This window comes from Neodiprion virginianus, chromosome 4 (genome assembly GCF_021901495.1).
Source record: "Neodiprion virginianus isolate iyNeoVirg1 chromosome 4, iyNeoVirg1.1, whole genome shotgun sequence".
Taxonomy (NCBI): Eukaryota; Metazoa; Arthropoda; class Insecta; order Hymenoptera; family Diprionidae; genus Neodiprion; species Neodiprion virginianus.
In genome coordinates, this window is record NC_060880.1 from 35,569,867 (window position 1) to 35,596,362 (window position 26,496).

The 26,496-nt window shown below is 36.2% G+C and overlaps 1 protein-coding gene and 1 long non-coding RNA gene across 2 annotated transcripts in view; one reads left to right on the forward strand and one right to left on the reverse strand.

Moving 5' to 3' along the window:
- Positions 1-26,496, forward strand: part of LOC124302485 (uncharacterized) — a 116,635-nt gene that overhangs the window by 1,326 nt on the left and 88,813 nt on the right. The window contains exon 2 of the long non-coding RNA XR_006907716.1: positions 11,179-11,288. This is a non-coding gene — a long non-coding RNA (uncharacterized LOC124302485). The remainder of the gene's footprint in view (positions 1-11,178; positions 11,289-26,496) is intronic.
- The window catches only part of LOC124302470 (cadherin EGF LAG seven-pass G-type receptor 1-like), an 80,242-nt gene continuing 55,407 nt past the window's right edge, over positions 1,662-26,496 (reverse strand). The window contains exons 4-8 of the mRNA XM_046758696.1: positions 9,269-9,528; positions 7,563-7,664; positions 7,093-7,279; positions 4,233-4,319; positions 1,662-4,024 (exon numbers count right to left, since the gene is read on the reverse strand). Coding sequence (XP_046614652.1) covers positions 3,971-4,024; positions 4,233-4,319; positions 7,093-7,279; positions 7,563-7,664; positions 9,269-9,528 — 690 coding nt within the window. The 3' untranslated portion in view covers positions 1,662-3,970. The remainder of the gene's footprint in view (positions 4,025-4,232; positions 4,320-7,092; positions 7,280-7,562; positions 7,665-9,268; positions 9,529-26,496) is intronic.

A 26,496-nucleotide genomic window follows, 5' to 3' on the forward strand; every position in this document is an offset into this window, starting at 1 on the left:
TTTCTTTTCCTGCCGTAAACTGAGGTTAATACATTCATCTCAGACGATGCGTATTTATTGCTATGCGAAAATCCGTTTTATGCGACGAATAAAACAAATAAATAAAAAAAATAAAGACAATTCAAGAAACGACGCAGTTATGTAGTTTCTCTGATTAATTCGGCTTTTTTAACGTTCAAATTGGTGGCTTTGAATTTTTTTCTCTTCCCGACCGCGTCGAATGAGATATTCTTACAATTGAGCCGGGCCTGAGCAGAATCGTTTTCAGTCAGAGCTTTTCAACTTTTGTCTTGTGATTTTTTACCGAGCATCCTGAGAGAGCCGAGGCTGTTCTGAAAGTTCCTACACGATCAAGCCATTAGACTTTAGGGTACTTCGCGATACTGTCAACGGTCGCTAGCGTAGCTGCAGGTACCTTTGTCACCGCCTTTACTTTCCGCCGTTATAATCCAGGGTTGAAAGGGAGATTTCCCTCGAGTAAATCTTATTAGTATATACCCATGTACAGGTGTGAGTATAATACGGGTGTACAATTTGTACAGGTATGTGTCACGGTTACACAGCCGCGCTTTGTGGGCATGGAAAATCGGCGTTAGGGGGGGATGAAATTCTCTGTAACGATGATAAAGAAACCCTTGTACGATTATATACGCGGTGAATAAATGACGAAGACGACGATACGAGCCGGGCGATGGTAAATTTGGTTTAAGATTATCCGGGCGATTAAACGTAAAGATGGTGAAGAAAGTTTCTTCTTAACCCCCTCCCTTCGCTTTCTTTCACTTTTTTCTTCCCTCATTTATATACTTTTCTCGTCTTATTTACCGTGCGTTTATTTTTATTTTATTTCATTCGTACCGGGTGAATACAACGCGGTGTTTGAAACGCAGCTCTGACGTAGAAGGTTAGTCGAGGAAATGAATTTTCTTCCCCGTGTGTCGCTGTATAGGCGGGAATAAAAATTTCCCTAGTTCTCTGAAGCCTCGAGACTTTTTCTTCTTGTTACATTGGTGTGAATGAAATTAGTTACCAGTTAATAATAATGGTAATCTTTAGACAGCCCGCAGGCACGTAATCACAGGTTTCTTGTTTCAGGCACGAAATATACCAAGTTAATTCGCTCACTTACCTCTGACCGCGTTCGTTATTAACGCAGTGTAATTTTACGTTAATTCTCCGTTTCACCTGAAGTCAGAATTTAAATTAAAGAAGGGCTGATGATTTATTTCTGTAATACCACGGCGTGACGAGAGATATTGGAACATGAAACAATATGGCGTCGAGAAGCCCGATCAGCTGATCGTTTTTCCGATATTCCACCGCGTTTATCAAAGCAAGCGAATCCTCGTGCAAGCTGTCAGACTTGCGATTCGCCCCATCCATTTCACAAGAAGTAAAACACGGGTGAAAAAACGATTCTCAAAATTAAATACGGCAAGTCACGAGGCTACGTTCTCCGCCATATTGAATTGCAATGGGATTCCGGAATACACTGAGAAAAATTTCATTTGTTACAGCAACCAGAAAAATTCAATATTTCTTTAGAAATTCTGTGGTAAAATATAAAAATAGTTAAGGACCGAGCGTTAACCTGAACTAAAAATTTCTCTCAGTCAATGTAGGTATACCAATAAGTTCTGACGTATGAAAACTGCGCTTCGTTGAAGTTTCAAAATATTTATTAATCGTTACCGACTATGTAATAATGTATGTACGTACTATATGCGTATATGTATAAATTATACATAGGTATATAGTTATATCTATTTATACACCTACTCCAAACCGAACTCTACGGTCGAGAAAGACACAGACTCAAGTTCAGGCTGCTGGTTGGAAGTAGGTATGCGTTTATACCTGCACTAACACACATCGACATCGAGGGGTGTGTTGCGTTGTATATTGCATGTTTGCCGAGCGGTTGTGCTTATTGTACATATGGCCGGTATTGTACGTTCGGTACGTATTTACCTAGGTATATATTGCACACACAGTATACACTATAAACATCGTCGCGGGAAACACACATGCGTGGAAACTTGTTTGCTTGCCTCTCTTGCACATGGAACATCGCAACGGTCGCGCAAGGACAAAAGACCCTTTTCACACGGAACTTACATCTACACTTTATATAATACGTATAGATGTATCTTGCTTGAAGCCGGTAGTAGACACTAGTCGGTAGTTTTCTCGTTCTTTTATATTATCGCTCTCTTTTTGTTTCCGCGCCCGCCGGCGGTAAATTTGAAAAGTCAACTTTATTAACTCACTGAAATCCGCGGAGTCGGATACAATGCTTAGGTTGGTGTACGGGCTTATCGGATAATTAACCTTTGTCCGTATGACGCATTGTGTCGCTGATTTGCTCCCTTTATCAATTTCTCCTATCAGCTTATACCAAACTTCGACGTAACGTATCTCGGGTCCGAATCTTGGGTGTATACTGTACGTCGTTTCCAATATTACATCACGATTATTTGTTACGATGATTACCGATGTAATTCCAATTCGAACGAACCGGGGTTTTCGTCGATTGTAGTTTATAATTATTACTGATACGTCTAGTTTTTTTTTTTACATCGATCCGACACGCGCGCTTAATCAAGCAATCATAATATTGTACAATAATGTTCGATCTATCATCGATCCAATTGTGAGATTATTTTTACGATTATTACCTACTATCCATCTTTTCACCGGTAGATTTTCTCGAGTTATTAACAGTGATTATAGTATAAATGAATAGAAAAATGCTTAAATGTTTATAATGTAGCTGCAGCGGTTCCTCTCGATATGAATTATTAATCGCTATAATATAACAAACAACTTGTATCAATTGTACATCCGGGGATCTTAGAAATTTTGATCAATTAAATTTTTGTTTTTTTTTTTGCTTCTTGGCTATAATGTATTCAATATATTTTACACTGATATGTAACCCTATATTTATTTTTTTAATTTTTATTTTTCAGTTTTTCATTTCAACAACTATCATATATACTTTTCCATTATCTTCTTATTCCTCATAACAATTGTCGTTCATACATACATGTATAATTTTTTCTCGGCAAGTAGCATTCGCAACGTCTTAATTACGACGCTGTTTGATCTACGCTCTTCTCTGCGTAAGAATATCTTTGAACATAACGTATATAATTTATTTCACGGCGTCGGAGTTTAAGGGTGGAATGGAATCTTTTGCTCTCTCCTCTCTCCTCCCTCCTCTTTACGGACCAGTCGCTTCCTCTCTTTACTTTTTTAATTTCTTTCTTCATTTTCTCAAGGCTCCGTTCCGTCGCGTTGTACGTATTCTTATTGGGAACGAATGAAAATAAATTTTCTATCATACTTCGAACTTGAGGTACAATACACCGGTTGTCAAATAAATTTAGTTTCTGCAGGAACATTTCGTTTATATATACGCATATCTGTATGCGTCTACAAAAACTTCTTTCTCGTATTATATTCGCAGTGTTTAATATTTCAATTGTTAAATTGTTAATTTCACCGCTCCTGCGAAGAGTCAGATTCATTTTTCATTTCTATTAAGATATAAAGCGGTTGTCATACTACACGTAAAAACTACTCAGAGTCGATACAGACATATTTCAGCAAACAATTTGTACGTGAATTTTTCAAATTTGATCCAACTATTTTCAACAATACAGAGTGCAAAGGCAGGAGAGCGAGGAGAATTCCTGTCAATTATTGAGCAGCCTAGGCCGTCAGGTTGTGCAAGCGGGACTAACGATTGAATACAAATATCGTGAAAAAATAGGGGTATAGATATAATTATTATGTAAGGGGCTGGATCGGCAATTATACTTGTGATATAATATACTCTCTTTCTCTCTCTCTATATATGTATATATATGTGTATATATCTGATAGGATAAAAATGTGTATTCTCTTTCCTAATCATGTATCATATTTTTCTTTTTTTTTTTTTGTGCGACAATGCACTTTTTTTTTACACCGGATCCGGTGCCGGAGCTAGAAGTTGCATACTCGACGACTTGGCGATCTGTGAAACAAGAGAGAGGAAAAATATTTCTTGAAATAGGTTCTGTACAATTTACGAAAGGAATTTCACAAAATGGAAATTGGAAATATTTTCGTCAACCACTTGACATTGATCGTTGCCAAGAGAACAGAAAGAACGGAAACTGAAATCTAAGCGTGGCTTTCGAAACGAAATTATTTCCGCGACGATTCAAGAGATAATTAATTACCTGCTGTTTTGGTTGCTTGTGCGCTCGCCTTGAGTAGACTTTAAGAACTCGGCAGTTGCAGGCAACTGACAGAGCGACGGCCAATCCCTGCGACAACAATTTAAGCAATTAACAGAGAGTGGAAAGCTCTGTGGCTACGCCCACGTATACCTATAGAATTGCGAGCTAGGCGAAAGCTCGCATTGGCAAAGCTCGGTCCCCCATTGCTATATCTATGTAACACCGCGAGGATCGCGAGATAAAATGCTGCAACTTTGTTGCGACTTTCTCGAGCGTTGCGATCTTGCAGAATTTGCGGATTTATACAACGTGTCAGGTGTAAAAAACCAGCAATTTTTCATGCCCATCATTTGATCGTAAAATCCTCTGAGTTTCATTTTTTTTCATCAATCCATTTCCGAGATCATCGCGGGAGTTTGTCGGTGAGACCGACATTTTCCTAAAAACCTGTTGTTCGGATTTCAGAGTTTCGAAAACGTAAAGATTCGGCGAAATTCGAAAAAGTGATTTTCGACCGAAATCAAGACTTTTTTTGATCTAACAAAAGGTGACGAAGAGCGTAAGTAAAACTTCCCCATCGCACGTATCGACAACAAATTGGGGCAATTTTATTGCTCACTCTTTCGAGACATTATTACCCACATATTTCCTTGCCTACGGTCGGCTCGAAATTTTCTTAAGGGGGTATTCTAGTGTAGAAATTTGAAAAAATCGATTTTTTTTTTTTTATATTTTCAAAGCTTAACCTTTCAAGAATGTGTCCTTAAAAGGACAAGTCAAAATTTCAATTATTTTCAGAGATATAGCTATTTTAGTGACACGTCTTCAATACTGGCTCGGCTGGAACGAATTTTACTCGAAACTTTAAACGCGTTTTTCTCAAAACTACATTTTTCAAAACGGTTGACATGATTTCTCAAGTTCTATTGAACCGATTTACTTGAAATTTGGTGAGAATCTTCTCAATACATGTCTCTATCGCACGAACTATTATTATAACGAAATAATAATTTTTACTATTTTTAAAAAATTCAGAAACGTCCAAAAAAGTCAAAAAAAACGTATTATTTTTTCGGACAGCCGTAATTTGGCAAAAAAAAAATTTTTTTCGACTTTTTTTTAGTTAGTACGATAGCTGCATTTATGTAGATTAATAATATTTTTTTTTTTTTTCTGATTTTGAAAATGCTTGCAATCGTGACAACATTGGCGCGCCATTTTTTTTGTACCCCCCACTTCAACAACTCATAGCACTTTCAATTTTGTATTTTTTGACTTGTTTTTTTTTTTTGTAATCGTTAAATAATAATAAACGCCTAATAAAAAAATGGATGGTAAAAATATTTTTTGTTTTTTGTTTATAGCACTTCAAAAAACACCTCAAATTCATGCCTCTACACTAGAATACCCCCTTAATCGGGGATTGTTAAGGCAGGGAAATCACACCGAAACTTTACTCTTCCTATTCTCCTCTCAAAATCACGGAGGCGAAGCTATCTCTGGGGATTTCTGAAATGTTCGGTTTAACTCTGGATCGTGCAATTATTAATCGTTGTTATAGTTACATAACGTCGATCCCGAGGGAATTGTGAAACGTCGCGTTATCTGTACCCCCGAAAATGTTGAAAATGATATTCTTCTTTTCTTCCACTTGTCTCTTTCTTTATCTTATTCCCCCCTCCTTTTTTTTCTTTATTCATCCTCTTTCCGCGAGATATCTCGACGAGCGATATTAGGGATATTTTCTTTCCTCTCTTGTTTGCCCACCCCTCTATCAGCTCCTTAGAATCGAGAGCTTCAAAGCCGTCAAATTTACCGATTGGCACGCCTCACTGTAGGCGTATAATCGTTGAAATTCAACGACCTTTGACTGCCGCTCTCTCTCACCCTCCCTCTTTTCTCGGATGAATTTCGGCCTTCTCTTCGAGCACTGCGTATTATTAAAAACGAATTCGCTCCGAGCGATTCTCCGTATTTATCTTGATGACTTTCACCCTCGGGATTAGAGAATCGCGGTGAGGGGAGAGGAAGATTGCTCTTCACTCGGTTTTGCTGCATGAGCGATAAGACGCGTGGGTGCGGATTCTTCCCTTTTATTTGTTTTATTTGTTATTTACATTATTTTTAGTTCTGCATAAACTCGCACCTTTGTCGCATTTTTGCTCGATGAGGTAAAGCATTCCTTTTTTTTTTTTTTATTTCTTCGAAATTGAAAACACAAAAATGAGAGAAAACGCTTTCACAAATAGTCGTTGCATTGAGTTGCTTTGAATAATAACAATAATGACACTGCACCGCAACATGAAATTGCCTTGGTAAATAAATGAAGATATTTATTTTTCTTTTTTTTTTCACATACTTACATTGTGATAACCAGTAAGAAAAAAAGCTCGATGTAGCCGCGATTTTCAGAAATTCGTATGTAGTAAAAAAGATGGAAAAATTTTAGTCAATTTTCAAGGAATATAATATCCCTCCCGATTCGCGTTCGTTGTTTACTTTTTTCGAGTTTCTCTGAGATTTTCCTAACTCGAGCTTTATTTTTATATCAACCATTTAACGCTTAATAATAAGCTGATATTTTTCGTCACTAGGCACAGATTTAAGCTCTACTTTCAGCCTGAGTCGAGCTTAGAAAGCAATAGAAAATAAGTGAAATCACGCGGTTTTTTTGGATGTTTAAATTCGCACAACCGAAAGTCTTGTTGCGATAGGATTTTGGACCGTGCTTTGCCACTTTAAAATATAAAACTCGCATCTTGTCATCGCTGCGAGTTAAAAAAAAATGATTTTTTTCGTGACATGCGAGAGCACCGATTGGTAATGATAATCAGGCACGCGGACAGCAGGTTTTACATACCTGCAAGGAGTGACCTGTGCAGAACATGGCCCACAGGAATGGAATTTCCCAAATTCTCGCCGCAACCCCGCAACCAGCGACCAAGCCAACAGTTAAGCAAACCTTCAGGAACAAAACCAGCTGGAGAGTTCGCCTCTTTTTCATTTTCTCCCGCTGCTTTATCTCAAGCTGCATGCTGCACGTGTACCTTTTTTTGCCACGGAAAGATACAAAATAGGGTATCAACGTTTGTTTAAAACACATCGAGATTAAAAGGATAAAAAAATAAAAACAGAACACCAACGTATGAATCTCTTCAAAGTTATACAAACAAACGAATCTCTCGTTTATACTTTTTTAATTATTCGTCACACATTTTTGTGCTACCTTGCAAATCCTGATTTTATCAATCGTTTGAATATACAACGTTCTTTCGTACATTTTTAAGTTGAAATGTTTTTGTTAAGCATTGACGATGCACAAATACTCACCTTGCGACAATGGCCGCCTTGACGAGATAAAATCCGGAGAGTAGGAGGAGAAAAATAACTGGTAATCCGTAAGTGTAGATCGTGGCTTTTTTTCCTAGAAACCTAAAAAACAAAAATAAACGAGACAAATTTCGGTGAATAAATTAATAAACTCGTGGAATTCAAGACAGACGAGACCTGCCATCCGATAACGCGAATATACATATATCCGAACAGGGTTTGAGAATGTTTTTTCCCCCGCCTTCAATCCATCCGTTTTTTCCTCCACTTGTCTTGTATTTCCGCTGTTTGTTACATGTACAATATACGGCCGACGATAAATTGGATTGCGCACAGCAACGTTTTACGGAAATTAAAAATCTAGCGAATTGAAAAAAATCAACAAAAAAATTTAAAAAAAATTAACTATGAACGAAAATTTACTTCCGTTTCTCTTCTGCCTTGATATACCTCGTTTTTCGTAATTCCAACAATATTCAAACAGTTTTTTTTATCGATACCTGTTTTACTGAATTTTTCTAGTTACTGTAACAAATAAAATTGTTTTCAGTAAAGGCATAAAAAAAAAATCACGAATTTTTCGCACGTTTTCATTCTATCGAAATTTTTCGATGTACAATCTATGAAATCTATATTTCATCTTCTTCCCAACGACTTGTGAGAACTGATTTGATCACCGAGGTTTGTACCGTGCTGCATCAGTCAGTCCAATCGAGCAGATTTTCTTCTTCTTGCTCCGAGGTTCTTCGTCCTCATTTATCACTTCCTACAAAAAGAGTTTCCTTTTTTTACGTACTTCCGTTCTTCCCTTTCCATTTTTTTTTCTCCTCCCGCTTCCACGCGTCATACGTTCTTGTTTCATTTTCCGCCAGGCTTCGCATCTTTTCGCATCTTTCGCCCTAATATCAATTCGATTGCAAATTTTTTTCTCCACACTACTTTTCGTACAGCTTTAAATTTTCGCGAATGATATGCGTTATGGAAATCGATACCGTCCTGAACTCGTGTAATTTCGGCGCGTCTTTGAGGAAAATTGATCTATGAATGAATTTGGGGAAAAATGTGAACCTGCAGAGGTGCACGAATTGCGAATTCACGATTAAGTGTACCAGGACCAAACGACCCAGAAGTGATAACTCAAACAAAAATAACACGTGTAAAAGTTGATTTAATTTAATATAGTTTAAGTTTTTCGTAGTTTTTTGTGTTGGGTCATTTTTGTACTGAGTTATTTTTCTTTTCAGTTATTATTGTTTTCGGTTATTTCTGTTTGAGTTATCTTTGTTCGGATTATCTATGACACATTATTTTTGTGTCGGGTGCTTTTGTCTTGCGTTACTTGTGTTTGCTTTACAATTATCTTAGGTTATCTTTGATTGGATTATCAGGTTATTTTTTGTTGGGTTATTTTCGTTTTGGCTGTACTTGTTCGGGTCATTTTTACATTGAATTATTTTTGTCTTGGGTTATTTTTATCTCGAGTTATTTTTGTCTTGGGTTATCTTTATTCTGATTTATTTTAGTCTTTCATGATTTTTGATCAGATTATTTTTCTCATGGGTTGTCTTGCTATTTGGTTAATTTTGTTTCGGCTATACTTGTTCGGGTTATTTTTTTCTTTGGTTAAGTTTATACCGAATTATCTTTGCCTTCGATTATTTTCACACGCGTTGTTAAGGTCGGTCACCACGATTAAGGCGTCTCACCAGCAGTTGAACGGCGTCAAGTCGGTTACGTTCCAAAGGTCGCCAGACTCTTGGCTTTGTATCATCGTGGCGCCCCCGAGGCTGAGAACCGGGGCTCCCCAGGCGAATATGCTGTACTTTACGTATGCCGGGGGCTCGTCTCGAGAGGGTATCGAAGCCACGGTCGCGTAAAGGTGGTGGCACATAGCCGCAAGCCAACAAACCACGCAGACTCTTATATACTGCAAGCTCAGGCCCAGCGAGATGCAGAGCTCAGCGTCCTGGAACACAGAAATTTGCGATTCGATCGTTATTGATTAGGATTATACCGCAGTTACGACTTAACGTCGGTTGTGTCTTCTTTTTTTTTTTTATTAAAAGTTTCAGAAATTACGAAGTTGCATAGAAATGCAAAAAGTTAAACTCCGTTAGAATTTTTTTTCCCTTATAAGAAAAATTTCTTTCCATTTAAAATCAAGTGTCTCGATTTTATTTCGAAGAAATCACCGACTATACTCTTGTTGTTGGTTTACTCATATTATCTCTGGGGTTAACGGTAAACCCTGTGACTGTTGTTATTTTCGGCTTGATAGGGAAAAAATTCAATTCATGCCACTGGAGCAATTTATGGAGCTTCCTTTATTCGAGTAACACGTTTGTTTGTTCTTATTTACAATATTTTTATTCGTGTTTTCTGTAACTCGAAAATTCGAACATGAATGCAGCGGGTATACCATGATTAAAAGTTGAATGTCATAGTAACAACAACAACAACAACAACATGTAACAACCGTGTTCCTAAAAAGAAACTACATCAAGTCTACGTGAATATAGGATGTTAAGTACAATATATAACGTCGTAAATAGGTAGAGAAAAAAAAAATATCTAACCGTGGAAAAATGAAAGGCGATTTTACTTTTAGTGCTTCAAGCTTCTCATATTTATATGAAATAACGTCATATCGTATAAAAATTTATATCACGTCTATAATATTGTTAATTTTATAGTAAAAGCCTTTTTATTTTGCTAGCCGTATAAGGCGGTTTTTACGACGGCTGCCCTTTAGTTGTAAAACGAGCTGGACGATCATGTATGCACATTTTTATGTGTTATTTTAGTGTGAAGCTAAAAGCGAAGGACGCTATTGCGTGTATGTATAATATTATCTTCAAATGAATATCGATGAACGAAACTTTTATAATATGCTTTACCGTGTATAACTAATGAAAGAATCGTGTTTATTTATACCTATATGTTCACCGAGAGAAATTCTTGGTTCCGGTTACCGATCAGTCCTCAACTATTTTCATTTTTTCCCACAATCGAAAAATATAGTTCTAGGTAGAAAATGAAAATTAGTTTTCTAGCTGTTACCGGAAAGTCTGGTATCCGTTACTATTCCTTCTCGTTACGTTCTCTGTTACTATATTTTCTCGCAACTGTTGCGAAAATTCAACGCTTGTGCGACGATAAAGTGATTTAGGATTTTTTTCTGGGGCGTTCTTCCAGATCAACTTTAAGTAATTTAAAAACAATGCTCTAATTTTTTCAGTCTTTCATCTCAACTCTAACCCGGGCCTATAACAGGATGGATTTCCCCATTTAAAATACACTTATTTCGGACACATTCTCGGCATATATTTTATTGTAAGAGTAATAAAGTTCAAAAAAATCTCTGTAAGTGGAAAAACGCGGACTCTCGTGAAACGGAGAAATATTTCCGAAAATCTATGCGAACGTCGATTTTCAACAAATCTGTATTTTAAGAAAATGTAAACGCGAGACGTATCATCTGCAACAACAACAACAACAACAACAACAACAACAATAATAATGATACAGTAGCAAGGAGTATTTTTTAAATCCGGTGTGTACTCGTATTTTTACTATGTTGCTTAAACGGTCCGAATAATTTCAGAATTTCTTTCAGATGTCGCTTCTAAAACAGAATCTGAAGAATTTATCGTTCTTCCCGACTTCAACGCGGAAGATGATTCCGGTTTCAAGTGGGACCGAGCGAAATAGCTGACGTGAGAAATGGTGAGTGACAAAGATTTGAAAAAATTATCGAAATATATTCCTAACATTTAATTATGTCATTATATCAATATTCGATTTATTTTCATGCGGTGATATACATCGTATTTAATAATCAGTACTGTTCGCTCGTAAATAAATTTTTTTTTTAACATTTGACAATCGAATGAAACAAATGTACTTCATTCGCTTGTAAACCGGAGTGAAAATGAAATATTCCCTCAGGTTTGTTATACATATAACCATATATATATATATATATGGGTGATTTCACCATTTGTAACAATATGTAAGCAACGAGAAGGAAACTTTAACGGAATAAATGAATCGTCGACAATCTTGAAGGCGGCGTTTTCTATCAAATTGCAACGCTGGCAAAAAAAAAAAAGAAACACGACTCCCCTTCTTTTGTACAAGCAATCTTAGCCGCTTGATGAAATTCATACCTTACGAAGAGATCTTCGACGATATTCCGAAACGTCTCCGTTTGTAAAACTTGAAATAATTCAGTTTTGCAATCAGTTACTTTTCTCTCCCGCGGTACGAACGTCCCAAGATTTTAGACTGATTTTTCTTTTTTCAACTATTTCTATACAACAAATATTTATACTCATCGCCTCTCGCTTGCTCCACATTCGTCTGAAAATAAAACTACCCTATATTAATTTACGATTGATTGATCGAACTCGACACTTTCTCAAAGCGTATCGACAACGAACGACTTTGACGATTCTTTTAACGTTGTTTTTTATTTCTCGTATTCTCAGCGATTTATTGAAAGGTTTTCTCGTACCGTTCGGTATTTGAACAATAGAAGTCAGGATCGAATTTTCAATGAAAGGCGAAAGGGAAGAAACTAAGAGTTTTTTTTGTTTTTTTTGTTTTTTTTAAATAAGTTGCGAAATTGTCTCGCATCCTTGCAGCATTTGAGGTGGAATTTTCCGCACGATCGATGCAAAAAAATATTGGAAAATGCATTCCCGTTGGTATCTAAAGAATTTTCTCATCGCCGTGTGCAGCAGCGAGTTTGTCGGGAAATTTTTCCTAACCTCTGGATTTCTCGAGAGTTACAGTGTGGGTAAGATTTTTTTGCTCGCGTGTGCGTTTCTTACTGTATATACAAATACATGTGCATTATATGTAGCGAGTTTCAATACCGAGATTTGATGTGAAAAATTCTTTTGAAGATCAACCGAGCGGAGGCACGCTCTATGCAATTTATCGTCGAATAGAAACAAAACAGGGAGAAGACTAAAGGAAATATGTATACAATGAAAAGAGGCGAGTTAAAGGAAAGGAAGAGAATGAAAAAAAAAGTTTTATGATAATTATTTGCCAGTACCAGATGCATTTCATCGTATTTGTTATACGCTTTCCGATACAAATTCAATTCCCCGTGTACAATAACGCGGATTGTGCTTTTTGTATTTTTCTTGGTTTTTTTTTTTTTCATTATTATGAAAAGAAGAAAGAAGAAAATAGTCGTCAATTCGCAATCAATTTTATCAGCATTAATATACTTGCAGACGTACATACAGGTATTGTAACAACCAATATTAAATCATAAGATCGATTTCAACAGAATATAAAATTTTGTAAGACAAAAGTACGTTTTTCATACACCAGGTATATATATATATAAGTGTGTGTATACTAGGGTGAGCCAAAGAAATTAACCTATCGAATTTATGGTTTTAAAAGGACATGTTTAGTAAGAAAAGAATTCCCCCGTCACGAAAAATTTTTAGCTCAATTTTAAAAAGTGTCGGTGGTCATTTGAAATTTCCCATTTAAACAACGCGCAAAAATTTTTTTTCCATTAAAAATGCTATAACTTTTGTACCGCTTGAGATAAAAAATAGTGCAATTACATCGCCAGCAATATCCTGGGTGTAACAAAGTAAGTTTCTTTAACAATTAAACAGAATATTAATGTTTAAAAATGAAATAAAAAAAATTAACAAATGATTTAAAACTCTACTTCTTTGACGAATCTAGTTTATAAACAACATCTTTCCCACAGCTTACTTCATTTTAGTTTCAGTTTTTTCATTTAGTATGGATATTTCCAATCATAGAGCCCTAAAACTGCATATTTCTACTTTTCTTCGAATTCCACGGCCCGTAAGTATACGAATTTTTGAGTCTGAAAAATCAGCTCCGGGGTCTTTCTTTGGAGAATTTAATGCCCTACAAGAATATTCGTGGAAATTTTTTTTTCATCTCAAACGGTTCAAAAGTTACAGCATTTTTGACGAAAAAAAACTTTCCTCGCGTGTTATTTAAATGGCGAAATTTGAAATTGAAAATTTGAAACACCGTTTAAAATTCAGCGAAAAAATTTTCTCAACGGGAGAATTTTTTTCTCAGTAAATAGGTTCTTTCAACATCGTAAATTCGATAGGTTAGTTTCTTTGGCTCACCCTGACGTATACGTACGGACACATAAAAAATACGTAGCTTATACTCCCGGACGTGGTTAAAGGGAAGAAACGAGCCGGCTCGTGTGCCTAACTTATTGCCAATTAGCCCGGTCATATCTTTTGAAAAATATGGTATGATGAGAATGGTGGCTTCGGTTCAGAGCCGCCGTTTCCGGCTTCTTATTAAACACGTACGTTACGCTCGTACCTGCGGTAGAGAATTGCTGTGATCCGTCAAAGAAGCTCGTCATGTTACATATATGTGTATAAATTGGGGTGAAGTCGTGTAGCTACCGCGACGAAAGAACGAAAGAAAAAAGGGAGAAGAACCGAGCCGAGAAAATTATTGCACGCACTTTCTGCACTTGTCGGTAATATTAAATCTATGATATTCCTGTGTTTAATAATTTGTTCAAGACGGGTAATTAGAACTTTTCCTTTTTTATATGATAATGAAAATTTCCATCTTCTTAACGCTGCAGTTATATCAGCATTCTTTTAAATCACGATTAATCGCGCGGGGTGAAAAATTTTTACAAAGGTAATTTACAAGCAATTCCAAGTCTCATCTCAACTCGTTTACAAGTCTATGGAGCTGCTATGTACGTATATTTACAGTTAAATTCGTACGTAACTTTGGAAATTCAAGTTAACCCTTCCTTCATCACCCAGCGGCGGTGATTGTAATAAAAAAATTCTTATGAAAATTAACGCCAAGACACGTTATTCCCCATTTTTCGGTGTCATCATTTCTTATTTTGCAAGGAGAAAAATATAAGCGTGAAAACTGAAAAATTGCAAAAACAGAGAAAGAATGTTTTCAACACGTTGAATTTTACAAAATCAGTGGAAGAAGTTTTCGATTGAAGAGGATTGTGTATATTAATTACTCTTAAATTTCCATGTTAATATTATACCCTCACTACGTGACAAACAACGCTTTTAATTTATCGGTTATTCGTTAAACTGTGGTGCAGTACGTGAATTTTCATACCTGTGTATACCTCGATTCTCCCAACCTATTCCCATGAAATGTACGCTTTGAACGGTTATTTATCGTTTCGATATGAGCGGACAACCTTGTTTCAAAAATCGTTCAGTGGCCGCCGAGCTGTGACCGACCGAGAAAATGGGTACGTAAAATTTTTCCTCATTCATTTTCTCCCTTCGCAATATCCGGCGAGGTCGTCATATTCATGAAGATATTTCTGCAGCGATTTCTCAAAATCCTTACACCGCGAATTGGCTCGACATGATTTTGAAACAGGGAGAAGAAAGAACTAAAATTTCCGAAGTCAACGTATTGTATAATATAATATAACAACGCGAATATTTTCTTGTCTAAACTTTTTTTGGTATTTTCTGAATTAGTATTATTTTTTCTGCATGTTAACCAACTTAATTAATTCATAACTTGGGATAAAAAATAATTAAATCATTGCGACTATTGAACGAAGTTTGCATCTGCAAATGTTAATGAGAAATGTGGTCATTGATCGACTCGATTTTGATCATTTTTATACTTACCTTGTTTTTTATTCCTTATTTATAGAAGAAAAGTATTATGGAAAGGGTTTCTTTCGCGAAAAGAAAGGATAAGTAACGGAGGTGCAGAAATCGATGTTACATCGTTCGGGGCAGGGTTGAAGTTCCGAATTTGAAAAGTTGAAATCAAGCTTTGACGAAGCATCAAAGTTTCGAACGGTCCGAAACCCGAAGCTCAAAGTTCCGAAAATTCAAGTTAAGATTGAGCAATGTTTCGAAAAGTAAAATATACTCACGCAGCGTAGTTTACTCGACGAGTGGATGTAATAAATCAGAAAAACCGAAAATCAGATAAACCATGATTCCGAACGTAAAAATATCGAAAATCCAAAACAGAGAAGATCAAAGCGGTGAAGTTTCATCGAGCCAGAAATTCACGGAATTAGAAATCTTGGATCATTCAAGATTTTGATGTTCCAGATTTTGATATTTTCTCATTTTGGCATTTTCGGAACTTTGACTCGTTGGAGTTACGCCCCTTTGGCATTTTCTCCTTTCGAAACTTTGAGCTTCGGGTTTCGTAGCATTCGAAACTTTAATGATTCGTCAAAGTTTGATCTCTTTACCTCAAGTTTCACCACCAAATATTCGAAATTTGGCGCTTTCGGAACAATTCAAATTTGGACTTTCAACACCGCCCCCATCGTTGATCCTGCAAATAATAAAGTACAACAAGGGAACCCGTTCGTGTTTCGTGAAACGGGAAACGTAAAACTGTACAGTGTACACAGCGCCGGAAAATGAGAAACTCAAGGCTGGAAGAAGGCCACAAGGGGACCTTGTTGGGAGTCAAGGTTTTCCTCCTCCTATTTTTCTTCTCTTTCTTCTCTTTCCTCTTCATCCTCCAGCTATTCCACCGCTTCTCCACCCCTTCGGCTAGCTTATCTCGTCTTACACCCGCGTAACACAGGGAGCTTCGCCTGTTATAGGTATGCATTGAGTATTCTTTATTCACGATAGCGAGAGACGGAGGGTCGTAAAATCCTTTGCACATCGGTTTGATATTACATGTATTACATCCGAGACGCGGGTTTACTCCTCCTCTTCCTCCTCCTCCTCCTCATCCATGATTTTACGCCTGTCTCAATTCTTGCAGTATATATAGATATGGATATATAAATATATATATATATATATTTATATTTATGCAACTGCTGTGATTTCCCCGTCGAATTATTATCTCGATTCGAAATATTTAATACGCGGTTTAACATAGCATCCTGCACCGAATGTTTATCCTCCCGAAGTTTTCCCAACACATCGATGAATTGGCAAAATGTCCTCATTTCGAACAGTAGAATTGCGAAATAATATTGCCAAAATCGGAACAGGATTGCGATATTTGCATAAAAGTTGCTCATGATCTTGTCCAACGTAATCCGCGTGAATAATCAAACGACAAAATAATATATATATAATATATTGCAATATCGTACACTTGGAAAAATTTAATTTGTTACAGTAACTAGAAAAATTCAGTAAAACAGGTATCGTTGAAAAAACTGTTTGATTATTGTTGAAATTACGAAAAACGAGGAACGCCTAACCATTTTGCGCTATTGTCGATCCTTTTTTGGTTATGGCAACGCAAAATCAGTTTCTGAGGTTTAATCTTTTTTTTTAGTTAAACAAGGCTTTAACGTCAATTTATCGTTGCACAAGCGTTAAATTTTCGCAACAGCGATCGTAACGAGAAAGAATAGAAACGGATGCTAGACTTTCCGGTAACAGCTAGAAAACTAATTTTCATTTTCTACCTAGAACTATATTTCTCGATTGTGGTAAAAAATGAAATTAGTTAAGGACTGAGCGGTAACCGGAACTTAAAATTTCTCTCAGTGTAAATTATACACGCAATGTATCATTCGTTTATAAATCCATACGATGAGAATAATAATAATATATCGAAATATAATTATAATCGAAAATTGCAAACCAAATGCGCAATCGGTATTTCAAAGGCGCATTGTATAAACATATAATAATATACAAAAGGCTATTCAGCTTTGAGTCAATTCGTGCGGTAACACATCGTGTAAACATATATATATGTATATGTATATATATATATATGTATGTGTGTAAGGTATGATGTATTATTCAGCATCAAATTGGATCGCGGGGTATATTGTTGAAAGTTATTCGCGAATCAAGCCTCAATAATTACTCGGGTATGAATATATCACGTAGCAGAACAATGTGGGCGTAATACGCGTGTATAATATATTATTATTGTTAAAGTTTACAAATATGCACAATATCCGGATATTAAAGCACACTGAAATATCTCACAATTATTTCACCGGACTCACAAGCGTTCAAGTGTGAACTAAAAGAAGAGAGAAATATAAGAAGAAAAACGAAAGAGAGAGTGGAGGAAATGGCGAAAGGTTTTACGTACTTATTTACCTATGTATAGTTATGTACATACCTGACTTAAACGTTCAAAGCGGCAGCCCGTTTACTAATAAAAGAAATAAAACTTACAACCCCGAGATTTCTGAAACGGTTGATATTTTGTAATACTCGACAATTTTTCTTGTTTTTCCTTTTGTTTCAATCTGTTTTCTCTTACTTTTATTTCGTTTTCTCTCTCCGTCTTCACCTTCTGCCTTTATCTTCGTTGCGTCAATATTTATTTATTCGCTTATTTGTTCATTCTTTATTTCACAGGGTGAAACACTTTTTCAATATTTAAAGATACTTTGGTATCTTCACTGCGTCGTGTATACGAATATTGAATTCTCCGCTGTACAAGCTACCGGAAGAAGCTTTCCTTCAAATTTTTTTTCTGCGCAAATCGAAATACGAATGTACGCACATTTGTTTACTCTCTGGAAATTTCATCGGTTATACATATAAATATAAATCAGGATTTACTTTTATTTTACATCCATGCAATGAAGTTTAGATTGAAAAGTTGAAAAGCTTTCGTCTCCGAAATTTGACTGAATCTTTTTTTCCAAAATTCCAGTAAATATTAAAGGCGTTAATAGAATTGGCACAGAATTGTGACGATCGTCAAATCGTCAAGTCTCGTTAGTTTTTAATATCGACTGGATATCAAACCTGAAGTTACGTAACACATACTTTCTTATTTTTCCCCATTACTTTCAAAATCAACCCAACGAACATTATCTGCACTCGATGGATATTTTCTTTCCCCTTTTCACTTCCCGTAATACAATATCGCAGATTTGTGCGCGTGGTTGAAATTTATTTGCAAAGTTCGCGTTGCGTTGCGGTGCCAATTTGAATTTCATCAATTTACAACAGTCATCGATTCGATGCTTCGCCTCGGTGTGATTCACGGATTATTGTTAATCCGACATTGTTCCGATTACTAATTACTCGCTAACGCGTCTACGCGACGCAACGAATTGTTTCTCAACATCGTGACAAAATTTTTGCTAACCATTTCAATATTTGCGATAGCTTTTTTCTTCTTGTCTTTTTTATCGACATTCATCAAGAAAGAATAATACCGATCAAAATATTCGCGAAAGCTTTGCGATAAATTTTCAAGACCGTAACACGATTGTTGAATAATTAATTTTATCAACATTACAATATATACGCATGTCAATAAGTAATTTCCTTTAAAACTCTTGATTTTTAAATTTGTATCAAAACTTGAATATTTCTTTAATTTTTATACTGCATTTTTTTCTTTCTATCAATATGTCGAAACAAATTCGTTTCATCAAGCTCACACGTGTTCCAACTTTCCATATACCTATATTCATATATTATTGGTAAAAAACATTTTCCATCAAGGGTGACGGAGAGAGAGCTTTTCGATTTCTATTTGTATTACATTATTTTCACGCAATATTTTCGGCTAATTCTTTCAGGCAGTGATTAGTTACGGTCGTGAGATCCTGAAATATCCTTTTCGCGGAAAAACAACAGGGACAACCGAGCTACGTTGTAAGAAGCTTAGGTAATGTCTATAGTATTATATGCAATAGAGCTTTGGCTCAACATAACAAGATCCGACGAAGTCTTTCCCTTGCGAACACTGGAAAGAACTTTGCAGATGTTTCCAGTAGTATAGCAAGGGGGGTTCTACACGCAGATTCCTGTTACCGACACTTACCGACATTCTCCCCAGATTCAAACCCTTTTTCCGCGATGACGTCACAGTCTGCCGTACCGGCTTGAGGTCAAAACCGTGCAACCTTACCGACAGTTGTATCGGTCGAAGGTCAAAATCATGTTGTTTTACCGACAATCTTACTGACCGAAGGTCAAAGTCTGTAGTGCTCGCGGAAAAGGGTTTGAGTCTGGGGAGAACGTCGGTAAGTGTCGGTAACAGGAATCTGCGTGTAGAACCCCCCTTGCTATACTACTGTTTCCATATTTTTATAGGACGGAGCTGTATTACGAATCCCGGTGATCTTATCCTGTGACGATCTTTTCACCACCACACGGTGAAAACGGCTTTACATCAATTATTTCCAACGCCAAGCGGTTAAAACGCCCTCATATTACGCACGCGTCGTTTATCCTCGTTTATAGTCGAGCCCACCGTAATCCTTCGTTGTGCAGCTGATATCTTAACGCTGACCCCGATAATTCATCCGGCAACCTCAACCGGATTTTGCGCGAGGCGGCAAAATTTATTTATTTATTTATTTTTCTCCTCTTGCCAATTTCGACGAGTAAGCTTTTCTCGTGAAATTTTGAAATATATTATTCATCTTCTTCATTTCCTTCCGACGTGATATGTTCATTCGTCATTTTTTGTTTGAAGTAAAGTTGCTTATTTTCAATCAGGTTCGCAGTAAATTCCGTTTGAATTTATACGCTATACACATATATGGGGAATTCCATGCGAACCCAACAGACGGAGGACCCTCACAATTTTTGATTTTGTTTAAAATTTGTTCCGCAATTGCCCCGACTCTCGATTGTTTTGGATTTTTAACTCAACTGGTTAATTATTTACACATATTGAACGTGGTTTTGAAACGGACCTTTTTCAAAGTTCTCACAAAATGTTTAAAAACTGTATTTTGTTCTCCAAACGTTTCAATACCGGGCTCATCATGGGCCGATATTTTTTCTATTTTGTTTTTTAGATCAACTAAAACGTTGTTTAAATGGTGTGGTAATTCCCAAAAAATTCTCAAACCTTCTATTTTTCACTAAGAACATTTCTAGATCGGTTTCATTATGAAGATGATAAAAAAGTTGAATGTCCGAAAAAAACGGACAAAAATCGCTTCATAATGGAAACGATCTAAAAATGTTTTAAATCAAAAAGAAGAGTTTTGAGTAATTTCCAGACCGTTCAAACAATATTCTAATTGAACCAAAAAATCGAAAGTGCTGGAAAAAAATTCGGCTCGTCGCATCGGCTCGGTCTCGAAATGTTTGAAATAGAAAATACAGTTACTGAGAATTTTTATCAAGAATTTTAAACAAGATCATTTTTAAAATCACTCTAAATATTTCTAAATGATTGAGCAGTTGGATAAAAAATCTGAAAAAATTCAGGCTACTGTTTCAGAGTTGGGACAATTGCAGAAAAGTTTTTAAATGAAATCATAAATGATGAGGATCGGATGTTGGTCGGGTTCGCATGGAATCGCTCATATATAGTTATACCCACATATTGAGAATGATATTTAAGATGAAAAGAAAACGGTTGGATATTATTAGACGGCCGAAGAACTTGATTTACAAACCGCCGTCGGGATCCTATTCCGACCTAATATTTTTCACCGACTCTCGAGATCCGTGAAGCATCGAGTGGGACTCTTGAAATTTCATTCGCTGTAGTATTATTCTTGTTTCCGGAGGAGTTGAAATTTCGTAACTCCGCGATCCCCGAGTTTTATATTTCAATAAAACGAAATTTATCAATCGTCGATATTTTTTTACGCTCGAGACGACGACGAAGCAGAAATTATTTCCACCGTTTGATTATATTTTTCCGCAATTGCAAAATTATCAGCGTTTTAACGAGCTACGGAGCTGAGTCAGAATCTGTGGGATTCAATTTTCCGGAGGGCTTAAGGAAACCTCGGAAGCTCCGATTTCGCCCACCTTATTAATCCGCAGCAATCCGCAGGGCGGTTTCCGTTACTCACGATCAGTTGGCCCGAATTGCTGAATCGAGATTTCGATTTTCAACACTCGGCAAGCCGGCAGAAACTCTTATTGCGGGCTAACGAACACTTGTTTGGCCAAAAATCCATATCTTTTGTTATAATTCTATAACTTATAATATGAACTATTATAATAGTAAGATAGAGAAATATTTCAAGAATTAGAAAAATAGGAAATATTAGAATTATGAGAAAACTAGCTTTCGATATCGGTGATTTGTTTGAAAAAAATTCACTTACAGATTCGTTCGTGAAATCTTTTTCTTACTTTTTCTTAGCACGTTAGCATCTTTGTACATTCAATTTTAAATTATTTCACCGATATTCATTGCACTGAGAATAATTTCATTTGTCACAGTAACTAGAAAAATTCAGTGAAACAGGTATCGTGAAAAAAACTGTTCGAACATCGTCGGAATTACGAAAAACGAGGTACGCGTAAACATTTTGCGCTATCGTCGATCCTTTTTTGGTTATTGCGACGCAAAATCAGTTTCTGAGGTTTACTCTACTTTTTTAGTTAAACAAGGCTTTAACGTCAATTTATCGTTGCACAAGCGTTAAATTTTCGACACAGTTGCAAGAAAATCTAGCAACAGTGATCGAAATGAGAAAGAATAGCAACGGATACTAGACTTTCCGGTAACGGCTAGAAAACTAATTTTCATTTTGTACCTAAAACTATATTTTTCGATTGCGGTAAAAAATTAAATATTTGAGGACTGAGCGGTAACCGGAACTAAAAATTTCTCTCAGTTTGTGATCGATAAACGGCGATATTGATAATTGACTACCGAAAGCAAAGAAAATCCGATACAGCGACTTTGCAGAAATTAGTTTTTTTAATAAATTAGTCAATGTTTCGCCACATTTTTAATCACATCTTGAGACGATCTGAAACAAAGCATCCATATTTACGCTTCAACTTGTAATTCCAGTATTTTATACTTTTGTTCGTTGAATACTTAATGTCGGCTACCTTGTAATGAAATTAATGAAAAGTATCGAATTTTGGTAAACCAACTTCCTTGCAGAAAGGATCCTTTCCAACCCATTTCAGGACATGCGAGTCTCGACGTCGCACATTGTAGCATCTATGTAGTACCTAAGTGCATTCATGTGGTTACATAAGAAACCATAGACGAAGCGTGACGGGGAAAAGTCTCTTTCACTAAAGTCATACAGAGTCGGGATAAAATCGACACGAGACGGGATTGAATGCATTTCTTTGAGGGTGGAAATCAACTTTACCTATTCGACGCGCTCTTAGAAGGCGAGCTGCTACTCGTTCCAGTTCATTTCTCACGTGCATCCACAGATCGGGATCTGCGAAGCCACGTATCCACCTTTACCGCGGTTTCTTCGTCGTAAGCCGATCCGCAATCTCGACGAACGGAATTGAGCGAAAAGAGAAGACGTATGAAAGGTGTGTGGAGATTCGATGCAAATTTTGTGAAATCTCCACGGACTCTGACGCTGATTGTGAGCTTATAAATATTTAGTACACAACTTAATTGAATTCTGATAAAAACTCTCGGAAAGTCTTTTGCTTTTTTAATAAAATCAATTTGTAGACGCATTTTGTCGAAAATTTTCTAGCGCGAATCAAACATTTTGCTGTGGCTACCGAAATTAATCGAATAATCGTTCTCAAATTGCAATAAGTTGTTTTCGATTCTCTATTAATTATACACTGAGAGAAATTTTTAGTCCTTAGCTATTTCATTTTTTTACCACAATCGAAAAATGTAGTTCTAGGTAGAAAATGAAAATTAGTTTTCTAGCCGTTACCGGAAAGTTTAGTATCCGTTGCTATTCTTCCTCATTACGATCACTGTTGCTATATTTTCTTGCAACTGTTGCGAAAATTTAACGCTCGTGCAACGATAAATTGACGTTAAAGCGTTGTTTACCTAAAAAAGCAGAGTAAACCTCAGAAACTGATTTTGCGTTGCAATAACCAAAAAAGGATCGACGATAGCGCAAAATGATTAGGCGTACCTCGTTTTTCGTAATTCCAACAATATTCGAACAGTTTTTTCAACGATACCTGTTTTATTGAATTTTTCTAGTTACCATAAGAAATGAAATTTTTCTCATCGCAAAAAAACGAAATCTCCATCAGCACACGCATCAATCGTCCGATAAACCCGTCAACGCCGCACCCTTGAATTTATATCCGCGTCCTTTCAGCCGCGTCATAGTTATACCTCCATACATATACCTGTAAGCCGATGGCTGATGTGCATTGCAAATTCTGCAAGCTCTTATACGAAGACCACCCACCGGCTGCGGGCAGAGCCGATCAATTTGAAAGCGCTTCATCCTGACTGACTGCCGTTTATAATTAATAATTCAACGGCAGGCCACGCGATCAAGTGCAACCTCGGCAAACAGTGATTCTGGAAACTCTACACAGCTGTATCTCTACCTACCTACGTACCTCTGTACAATTTATGCGTGGCATTCCACGTCAAATCACCCCCCTTCGATTATAATCATTTTTTAGGACGATCTTTTTACCGACCCAAAAGGTTCTAGGAATTATTTACAGATTTTCGTAATACGAAAAAGCCATTGTTAAAAATTTGAAAAAATGCACAAAGACGCTACAATTTGAAATATGATTTTTAAACATCGCACGATAATGGGATCTTAATATTTCCTACTTTTCTCGCAAGTTTTTAGACTTTCCATGCCGGAATTGGAGTTTTTTTTTTTTTTTTTTTTAATTTTTTTTCCTATTCCTTAATCTAAATAGATCGCGGTATCGTAAAAATAATGTGGTTTTGCAATCCGTTTAGATCGAGACATCTGAAAGAAAGGAAAAAAAAAAACAAAACAATTCCGACATGGAAAAGCTCCAAAGTTGCGAAAAAGATGGTAAATATTGAAATCCCATTATCGCGTGGTGTTCAAAAATCAAATTTGAAATCATAGAATTTTCGGAATTGGTTTCGCGATTTTTTTTTAATAAGTTTCACCATCGGCCAAAGGAAATCATCTTGATCAAATCATGTTGATAAGAACATCGTCTTGAAAAATGATCAAAATCGAAGTAGGTGAGGTACACGGGCTGATAATTTGACGTGGAATGCCCCATATGCAGGGTATAAAGAGGACTCTATACGTTCTGGCCATTAAGACACCCGAGAGGTTTTCAAATGCTTAACAGTCACGCGATTCAACGATATCCGTCATGTATTTGAGGCGAAGTTTCTTTACGATATTTCCTTTGGTAGCAAAATTTTTCTTTTTCTTCTTTTTTCTTCGCTTTTTTTTTCTCTTGTTCGCTTTACTATCGTAGCAATAAAAAGACGTCCCCTACAAACGGAAGAGAAAGTTCATAATTTTGCTTGATCGGAGAATCGTTTGAAATTTCCGTGTAAGAGTGAAAAAAAAAAAAAAAAAAAAAATTGAGGGACCACAATTTTCGGTCAAGTCGAGCCATTTCTTTTTTTCTCGTAATGTTTACGCTGCAATATTTAAATCGAAATTTTCTCTAATTACGTTCTTTGATTTGCACCGCTCGATAATTATGTAACATTTTGTTTTTTTTTTTACACAAAGCAAGCATCATATATGTGTAATTGTGTATCATATACATTACGTGTTTCCGGGTTAAAAAATTATCGCACCGCAAGCTGTTGATGAAATTAATTAATTTGTCTCTGAGGAGGCAGAGAGTATAAATAAGAACGGAAAATGATTGGATGCGGGAGTTGGTTTAATTCTGCTGAAAAGTTCTTTCCTTAGCGTGTTCTGAGTTTTTCCTTTTTTTTTTTTTACTTGTTTCTATTCTCCTCTTCTGCACACGTAAAAAATCGGATCTGTTGATCTGACTACAAATTACTGCATTACACACTACGTATTGGATTCTTGCAAGCTCATGCTCTATCCACGTTACCACTAAAGCTTTGTTCTTCTCGTTTTTTTTATAAATGTAACACTTCCCTTTTTTTTCCGGTGCACCGTTTTAGCCGAAGGAAACGGATCGGAATTTAAATTGTCTAGCATTGAATTATTCATGATTCTTCGTATCGTATCGTGAATACAAAAGGAAGAAGATCGTAGCGGAAAAGACGAAAAACAAATTGAAATATCGAAAAGAACTATGCTGCATAACGCACTTCGTACAACATGTAAGGTTCGAAAATCGGATTATGCGGTATTGTTAATATACGGGGCATTCCACGTCAATTCGATCGGAGTTTGATCCTGACTCTCTTGGATTTGGTTCCCGATTTTTTACACTGTCATTCAAACTCTAATTCCAATATTTTCTCATTTTGCGACATTTTTGGAAATTGTCAATAAAATTACATAAATTCTGTGGCCAAAACCAATAATATTTCAACCAAAGTTGAAGCGGGCAGACAAAACGGTAATTTTGTACTCACTTTTTAACTAATTAATAATTTTTTTTTTAGTCATCTTGTTGTTTTCTTTCTGAATTGTCAGAATTCGATATATCTTCCCTAATGAAACAACAACAATCTGGAGATTTTTATTAAAATTCAAAATTAAAAATCGAAATGAATAAAAAAAATGACGTAGGACCTTTTATTTTTCTTTGAATTTCAATCGAAATTGGAGGTAGGGGGGATGTGAAATAAAATCGGAATGATTTTCAGAGCTGGAACAAGGATATTAAAAATCGCGGACCAAATCTAAGTTGGTGAGGTTTAGACTCTAGTCGAATTGACGTGGAATACCCCATATATACATTATTTTTTTTTTCAACAAGAATTACTCGTGCATGTGTGTGAAAATGGGATTACTTTTTGCATAGATGAGAGGTATTCTCGCAAGGTTTAGGTATATACTTAAATTTATAAGGTATAATATAATAAAGTGTTTCGCCGTTGATCGAGTGGAAAAAACGCGATGGAGCGAAGAGATTTGTAAATAATGCGGTGAAAATGTATATAATACAAAGTTACGTTCCTTGATCAGAAATTTTCTACGTGTGTTTATGTGTGTGTGTGTTTTTTTCTTAATTTTTCATTCCCTAGCTACCAAAAATTGCAAAACTTGGAGAGTTTTCAAGCTGAATTCGACCTCCGTAATCCCAATATTCGAATTATATTTTCACGCACCGAAGTATTTTTGCAGATAATTACCCGA